The 8950-nt window shown below is 55.6% G+C and overlaps 1 protein-coding gene across 1 annotated transcript in view; it reads right to left on the minus strand.

The window, feature by feature from the left end:
* LOC143361372 (uncharacterized) overlaps positions 1 to 4620 on the minus strand; it is a 44191-nt gene extending 39571 nt beyond the window's left edge. Inside the window, exon 1 of the mRNA XM_076800711.1 lies at positions 4060 to 4620. Within this exon, the coding sequence (XP_076656826.1) occupies positions 4060 to 4243 (184 nt within the window). The 5' untranslated portion in view covers positions 4244 to 4620. The remainder of the gene's footprint in view (positions 1 to 4059) is intronic.
* Between the last annotated feature and the right edge of the window lie 4330 nt (positions 4621 to 8950).

Genomic DNA, 8950 nt, shown 5'->3' on the forward strand with positions numbered 1-8950 from the left:
CTCCGACGATTTCTCTCCGTATACAGTAGCATCGGCAAACGCGATTTCGTGGCTCTCCGTTTCGTCGGAGCGAAGCCGCTGCCCCATGGAGCGATCTGTGCCCATTCCTCTTTCAAAGCGCCGCTGCGGAGCAAATAACGATAGGAGATATGCAGAATAATGTTCGTTTCGCTTTTTCTTCGCGTAACGCGGCCAGAGTGGGTGCGGCTTGGTTGCTCCAGCTTTCGACGAATCGGTGCCCCACGGGGCCATCCGTGCCCGTTGCGAGGAGCATCGGGAGCAAGCGTCGAGCATCGTTGCAACTTTCTCGCGAATAGACGTCAGGGTCGAGGATAGACGAAATGAAACGGAACGGAACGAAATGGATGGGTCGCGACGGGACGCGGGAACGGAGAAAATCCTCCGAGCGGTATCGTCGCGAGACGAACTAGGCTTGTTTCGCGAAACGGAGCGGGCTCGCTCGCAACGGCAACGGCAACGGCAATGGCAACGGCAATGGCAGCGGCAACGGCAGCGGCAACAGCCGGTCGACAGCGGCAAGCATCGGGGAAAGCCTGGCGTTAAAATTAACACCTCGACCGTGCGTGTTGCGTGTTGTGCCTCGACCTCGACGTTCTTTCACGAACATCACGCGTTCGCGGTTTTCATCTCGAATTCCTGTTTCACCTCCGTAAGCGGGCTCTCCCTGCGCTCCGTGCACTCCCTGCTCAGTTCCTCGCGTCCCTCTCTCTCTCTCTCTTTTTCTCTCTTTCTCTCTCTCCCTCTCCTGTCCCGTTCGGATCCTCGACTCGCCCCGGTTCTCCATCGATTCGCTCTCGGTAGCATTTACGCGCGACAATTGTTCGGCCAAGGTGAGTCTCTCTCTCGGAACGGCTAATTTCGTTTTGCCGGCGCGAATCACGATCGTAATGGGTACATACTCGGCCAAACACGGCCGCAACAACAACCTGCTACTCGCTCCCCGAGGCGTGCCTGTGTGTGCATTAATAATCTTCCGCAACGACACGCGAGGCGAACAGAAACGAAGAGAACCGAGGAGAGGCGAGAAGAGAAGAGGCGTTGCTCGGTACGACCGCGAACCCATTGTTATATTCTCGCGTTCTCGTTGCACGGTGAGTCGCCGATATTTGCGAATCGTCCGGAGAATCGCGTGCAGCCGAGTCAGCAAACCGGAAGAAGATTTCGAGGCAGGAAGAAGGGAAACTGGCAAACAGCAAAAACAATTGGTTCTCGTTGACGAAGACGTTTCGCTCGCTATCTATTCCCTCCGTGGCGAAATTTAACAAGTCGGACACCGACGCGCGAGAGGGCAGAATCGCGAGCAGAGGGGGCTAAACCGGAAGCGTTTGCGGCGTCGGAAGGATTCGACGGTCGGCCGATCGGTCCGTGGCTCGCCACCGAGAGGTGGTCCCGTGTTCCATGATCTTAAGGCAAGAAGAAATATGACCGAGCTACTGACGTCAGCTTCCTTTTGCCACGACCGACAGCCGACCACCCAGAATCCTGTCACCACCCAGCCGTTCGAAGGACGTTGCTCCAAGTCGAAAGGATCGACGGAACGAGCCGGAACAACGAACCTGGAGCACTCTCACGATTTCGGAAAAATCGCGAGAAAACGCGATCTAGACTCTGGGGTGTGTAGACGGATCCCGCCGATCCCCGGTCGAACGGCGGGAGCGCGTTTCAGCGTTTATCGTCGCTGGACATACGTCGCGTCGTTGCTCGGCGAGTTGTTATTATCGCGCGCACGCCACGCCGCCGTCAGACCGAATTGATTTCGCGTTGCCGCCTCGCTACATGGCGCTTTTGTACCGAACTCCGAGCCATTCGTGCACATTTTTTTCTCCCTCGGCGTCCCGGCCGACAGCGTTGCGCGATATACGCGCTCTCGCGAGACAATGATTACACGTGACGGCGGTGCGAGATCTTATGAATCTAATTGCGGGTTGGTATTTAATGTTTTCCACCTCGGCCGCTCTTTCCCGTCTCTCTTGCTCCCTTGCTCCCCCGCCCCTCGTTCCCCGAACCCCTCTGTTCACTATTCCTCCGTTCTCTGTTCTCGTGTGTGCGCTCTCTCTCCATCTTTCCTCCTTTCCTTCTCCGCCGACACGGCGAAACTTGTTCTTGGGAACGATTAAGAATCTCTAGATTGCCACGGGAGCCGTAATGGCGTCGTTAAGTGCGCTAATGTGATTACCGGCTGAAAGCGGCGAACGGTCGAGCGCTCCGAGACAAAAACAGGGGCAATTTACGTTCCCTCGTCGGAAAATTGGCCGGTCGTGTAACAGCTCGCCTTTTTCCACTTCGGGAACGCGCGCGCGCGCGCGCGCGAACGCACCGGTGTTTTCCGGTTCGCCGAGACATCGAGAAACGACGTCGAGACGTCGAACCAATTTTCCGTCCGCGTGCCGCGCGGGTCCTCCTCCCGGACCGAAATTACACCGGCGCGAGCTCAAAGATAGCTCACCGATCGTTAATTTCGGTGCGAACAGGTAAAATTTACGCGCGATCCGTTGGCAACAATTAGCCGCTTTATTTTCTGGTTCGCGGCGCTCCCGTTTCGGCCGCTAATTATCATCGGTCCTCCCGCCAACCGTCGTCTCCTCCGACCACGCTCTCCACCTAGCGTCTATTTTCGTCCGACCGATGGATCGCGAATTTCTAATTAAACGGACGGAGTGCGAACGAGTCTGACGGCGCTCGGATCAACGAACGTCGACGAGAATCTGCGTCGCGATCACATATTCCTCGCTGATATTTTGCGTGCGTCTGCTTCTATAGACGCGTGTCGTAAAATATACCTACGACTCTAAAAAAAAAAAAAAAGAGAAACGCGGGGATTGACCGTTTCCGAGAACCCCGTCTTTCCGAGAAGCGTCTCGAACCGCCCGAGACGGTCCGACGGTAGAGGACCGCGGTCGACGCGAGTTCGCCTTCAAATTCGACTCGTTTTTACTCGTTTCCATTTGTTCTCCGAACAATCTATCGCGTGTACACATGATTGGCAAGTGTCGCGGGACGAACTCGGTTAATGGGAACGAATAATTCTGTGAGAATCCAGGCGAGAAAGACATTGCCGCGTTTAATTTGCTCGATAGGGGCGGGTTCATCTAAATCAACTATACTCGCTCCTTTTTTTTTTCTCAGGCAATACGTTCGTTATACAGGTATGAAAAAGTAAACGATTAAATAAACACGAAGTGACGATAGCCCAAAAATTCAGGCTGTCAGACGTACAAAAGATCATACAATAATGAATGCAAGCGATTTAACACTTTGACTGTCAAACTAGCAACCACAAAAATTCCATAAAATCAAAGTAAGTTATTCGATGAAATAAAAATTGAAAAGATTAAATGTATGATATTGAGTAGTCCTTCAACTTTCTTGCATTGTACAGATCCTAATCAAATTTGGTACAACGCATATATATTAACGTGAAAATTCATTTTAAAACCTGGACAAATGATTCCGTCACTCACGTGTGGGTGACATGGCAGTCAACGTGTTAAAGCGCACGTGAAAGATCGGCGAGCCGCAGGTAGAGTATTGCCGAGCTAAATAGTAATTTCTCGTATTCGTCAAGGGACAAGAAAACTTGCCGCGAATTGAAAAATACAAGACCACAGGGTGCGAGATTAAAGCGACACGGGTTAACACGACTCGACCGCTGCAAGGGACACGGATACGATCTTTATCGCGGTTTTTTTTCCTCGCTCGTCCGTAGAAACTTGTCGACACCTAATCCGGCCGAGGGGACCGACGCGACGCGACGCGACGCGACGCGACGTCTCTTTCAAGAAATTGAACCTGTTGGCCGGCTGACTTTTGAAACCACGGGCGACGCGATCGCGCGGGCCAGAAATCGGCGAGCAAAAGAAACCTCGCGGTATACATCGTTTCAACGATACGCGATCGAGTTCGAAAACGCGTTGCAAGGAAACCTGTCGGCGAGTGGTTGACGGGAGCGTTGGTTCCGTCGCAGCGACGGGGTAACAATCGTCCGAAAGAGGTTGTCGAACCGAGAGGGAAAAAACGAAGAAACGAAAAGAAACTTACGGTGATCGAGCGCGGAATTGGCGACGAATCCTCTGCCGGTCGGACACTCCAAGTTGGTGTTAGCGGTAGCGGCGGTGTTGCCGATGCCCTGCAGGTGGTAATGCCCGAAGGACGGACCCCTGGGCGCCATGATGGCCGCGATGCTGAAGTCCGTCGCTTTTCCCCTTTCCCCTTTCGTAGGCATACCTTCTCGCGGGACGACACCTCGATTTCCAACTTTTCCGAACGCCTTCGGACCCGTCTTCGTTTCTCGTCGTCGTACTCGTGTCTCCTCTCCGTTCGTTTCGATCTGTTCCTCCGGGGTCGAGCGAGCACGGTCGTCTCTCGATCGCTCGATCTTCCTCCGAATAAATAGGGTACGGTCGCAGGATCACCACCGTCACTCGCGAGAAGACGCGACGCGACTCGTCAGCCTGATCGTTTCGCGGTCGACGCGTCGCTGCCGTCGACGATACGGCGATGAACCGCGAGACGACGAGGCACCTCCACTTCCCATCGACTTTCGTTTCGTTACGGCGATCGCGAGATGCGCGAACGGTACGAATACTCGGACGACCGGTTGCGAGATCGACTGATCGACTCTGGTCGACGTTGTCGTCGCAAGCGGGAGGATACACGCGCTGCTCGACGCGCAAGAAGATATGGCCAAAGACTAGGATCGGATCGTCGCGGAGCAGAACGAACGCGTCTGCGCTGCTCGACTTCCCGAACTCCACTGGGCCGCCGCTCCTCCTCCCACGCGCACCGTTCGCCCCACCAAGCCGACGAGGGTGACGGCAACGGCGCTCGATCCTGGCCGCTCACGGACCTCCGATAACGCGAGGAGACGCGACCATGCCGAGCCCTCGCGTCCGACAGAGAGGGAGAGTGCGCGCGCCCCGAGGGGGCGGGGCACCGCCCAGTTCGAACGAGGCGGGCAACCGAGCCAGATGGATCTGGGGCTGGTCGCGCGAGTCGAACCGACCAGCCACGCCGCGATACGTACCGGCTAAACCGGGGGGCGGGGCTCCGTCGTCCTCTCCCTCCCCCTCTCCGCGCCGTCTCGCGCGCGCTCCCCGTCGACGGGCCACGCCCCCGTTTAACCACCGACACGACCACCTCGCTTCGCTACCTTCGACCATCGTCGTCGACGCTACCACCACCACCGCGATCGCAGCCACCTCCGCCACCTCCACCACCACCTCCATTCGCCATACCCGGCACCGATACCGGAGGTATCTCGAAGCAGCGTGGCCGCGCAACGACGAAAGAGAGATCGATCGACCCCTCGCGCACCGGATGCCCGGCGTTCGTACCTATCTGCGTATGTACCACGACTCTACGGAACAGTGGCGTAGCAGTCGGTCCGCCGGTTCTCGAAAGGTCGCTTTTATTCGCGGCGCTTGCATCGCGATCCGCCAAAATTTCGGTCGCCAGTTCTTCCTCCGCGAAAACTATATACGGTAGAGACATTTTTCTATTTCGATCGACTCCCGTTCGAGGAAAGGCGCGCACACGCAACACGGTGAAATCCGCAACGGACACGTTCCGTTTCGCGTCGATTCGACGAACCAGCGAACCGAGAACGATCGCGATATATAAATTTATAGAACGGTTGCGGTTGAATCGCGACAAAAGAGTCCAGAAATGCCGTCCAGCGAGGAAAATTGTTTCTCCCAGCCACCGACAGCTCGGGGTATCGCGATTACGCCATTGGCGTTGGCCCAGGCGTCGCGATACACATACATACGTATCCACACCGGCCGCTAATAGAGGCGTACACCGTGTTGGATCGACTTGCCAGGCGGAATCTCGCGTCGTGAATTTATTCGAGTCCGACGATTCCGTGTTCGTCGAGATGGGATGCTCCACCGATCTCACGGAACGCTCCGAGTTGAGTTAAAGAGAGAGAGAGGGGGAGGGGGGATCAAGAGAGAAAGGTATAGGTAGCCGTAACAAAGCGTAAAAAGGAGAAATCGCGATAAAAACCGTTGCCGGTATCTGGCCGCTCGTCCCGATCGATCAAACGTCGCCGGGATCGAGGCTGACGGGCTCGAAAAAGGGCGCAACTTGGATGCGGCTCGCGTACGATCGCGGAGAGACCTCTCCACCGCTTCGCCGCTCTCCTCGGATCTTGGAGAGCACCGGGGGAGAGATTTACGGCGTGTGTTTAGGCACTTGGTCGGTCTACGTAGCCCCCCTCTTTATTATACTAATTTCTCGGGCATGTCAAAATACCTATCGTGTACCGGCCTCCTGAATTCTATTCGACACGCTGGGTGCCCCCGTAGTCGACCGCATAAAGGATCCCCATCCCGTATAAAATATGAAGACCCGTCTCTTCCACCTCCTCGCCTTCTTCAGGTAGCTGAAAAGGACGACGCGTAACACTCGAGAGAGCGAGGGAGAGAGAGAGAGAGAGAGGGAGAGAGAGGGATCGAGGAGTGAAAAGTCTTTCGAACCGCAGGAACGAACGAGCTGTCCCAGGGACCCCCCGTTCGCTTTGGCATTCGAATGTTTTTAAGGCGGTTGCGGATGCTCCGAGGTGTCACCGTCGCCTTTCAAATTCGTCACCCATGGCGAAACTCGGCGTTTAACGGGCTACGACTGTATCCACTTAACTCGAGTTTCTTGTAGCAAACGCGCAACCTCCCACGGGTCGAGGTTCGCCCGGTCGGAGAGATCCGTCGTTGTATACCTGCGGTTAACCATGGACCGACGACGCCGTTGCCCTCGTTCTGACTCATTTACGAAGAGGCGCGCGCCATTGTTTGGACGACAACGCGGGCAACCGAATCCGCATCCGTATCCGCGCCGAGCCGAGCTGCCGCTCGGGCTCACCGCCGCCGAGATAAATGATTTCCATTGTTCCGCGAGCCACGATCGCGGACCGAAACTCGACTTTACTCTCTCTCTCTCTCTCTCTCTCTCTCCCTCGAGGAGAGTCGGTGGCAATCGTGGATGCAAATCGTCCGTTTGTTCGAGCGAATCGACGGAAACGGAAGAGAAAAAGGGAGAGAAGACGCACCGGGACCGAATGCGAACGAGTCGTGCCAGGCGACCGAGAGAAGACGGAGCTGCGGGGAGAGCTATACGAAAGTCATTCATCATCGGAAGAGAAGAGAGGCCTGCGCGAGCTGCATCGCCAGTCGGTAGTGGTTACCGTTGCCGGAGGAAGGTGGACGTTGGACGGTAGAGGTGGTAGCAGGCCACCCACGCAGCGCGCGCTCGAATTCGGTGGCGAGCTCTCGATTATTCGATGATCGCGTCGAATCTCGTCTCGTCCTACCTCGCTTATCTACCATGCGTCGCCTACCGTCGCGTCGCGTCGCGTCTGTTTCCTCCGAATCGCACAGAGACTCGCTCACTGCTCTCGGAACGAGAGCAAACCACTTCTAAACCGTGAACCGTGCTTTCGAGTTCTGGTCGACATCGATCACGCCGCCGAAAGAAAAGACGTTCCACTCGAGTTCGGTCGGCTCGTTGCATGCGCAGCGTAGCGAGCGAGGGAGCGAGCGAACAGAAGCAGAAACAGCAACAGCGACAGCAGCAGCAGAAGCTGAAGCACACGGTAGGCGGAGTATAAACGAAAATGTTTCGTGGCACGAGCTTCTCTTCCACCGTCGTCGAGTGGCCGGCCACTCTGGAGAGGGTAAACACACGGTCTCTATTCCTCTCCTCTCTGGGTGTTCCTAATAATAACAACGAAATTGCCGTTCGCGGCGGCGATAACGAGGAGACGATGTCGAGGGAAGACCAGACGAGTAGTAAACACGAAGGGCGAAAATGAACAGGACGAGTTCGGCGTGTCTTTGTGAAAGGACATCGGGTTCCAGCTACTCGAGAGAGCCAGACGAGACTCCGGCCAGGCCGTCGAGAGCGTCGCGGCGCCAGCTCTCGCTTTCGAGACGAGCCAGCCGAATACCGCCGCGTGGAAAACGTAAACTGTCTAGCTTCGGGCCGCGCTTTACTTACACAGATATTTCCCTCGGTTTTTACGATGGCGCCTCTTGGAAAGGAGTAAGCAGTCGCGACCCGTCGCGTCGCGTCGCGTCGCGTCGCGGAGACCGGCGAGTAGATACTCGAGCGAGCATCTGCCGCGAAGGATAAAGCCGCGAGATAACGTTGCCAGCCGAAAGCGAACGGGCGAGGCAACGAGCGACGATTATTCAAATTAAAACAGATACGAATCGCCAAAAAGCCTCCAGGCTCGTACGGGAAGGATTTCTCGGTTGCAGCTCGCCTCGCGAGTTCCGATCGGTCTTGCTCGCTCGCGCGCCAACGAGCCGAGCGTACGTAATGCGGCCACATGCCGCGCGCGACACATTCCTCCTTCGCGACCTTTTTCTTTCCTCTTCTTTGCGTTGTTTCTTTTTTTTTTTTTTTTCTTTTTGTTCGTTCCCCTCCCTTTGCTTCTCCTCCGCAGCGCGCATCAACGAGATTACAATGCGTGGGCTCTCGAAAGTAGCCGGACCCGAACCGAGAAGAAAAAGAAACGCCGCGAACGGATTCGGAGGATGACTGGGAAAAAGAGGACGACCGCGCCATAGTCAACCACCCCGGAAAACCATATCCTGCCACGCAACGTATCGTTGACGGAGAAGGCGGCGCGGCGACGACGGCTATCCATGCCAGACACAACTGACGCCCCCCCCCCCCTCTCCTTCCTCTCAGGACTCTTGTAATAACCCATCAACGGCAACTTTTCGATGCACAAGCGCGTAACATTTTCGGTTGATGAGTAGAGACGACAGATACAGAAAAGAAAGAACGGTACTTTGATTGTTCCTTCTAACGCGTAGGAAACGTGCCAACCGTAGCACCATTCTACTCTTTCTATTATCTTTACAACGAGAATGTGGATTTATATGCAAAATACAAACTGTCTTCATTCATTGCAACACACAAGAGC

This window comes from Halictus rubicundus, chromosome 15 (genome assembly GCF_050948215.1).
Source record: "Halictus rubicundus isolate RS-2024b chromosome 15, iyHalRubi1_principal, whole genome shotgun sequence".
NCBI lineage: Eukaryota > Metazoa > Arthropoda > Insecta > Hymenoptera > Halictidae > Halictus > Halictus rubicundus.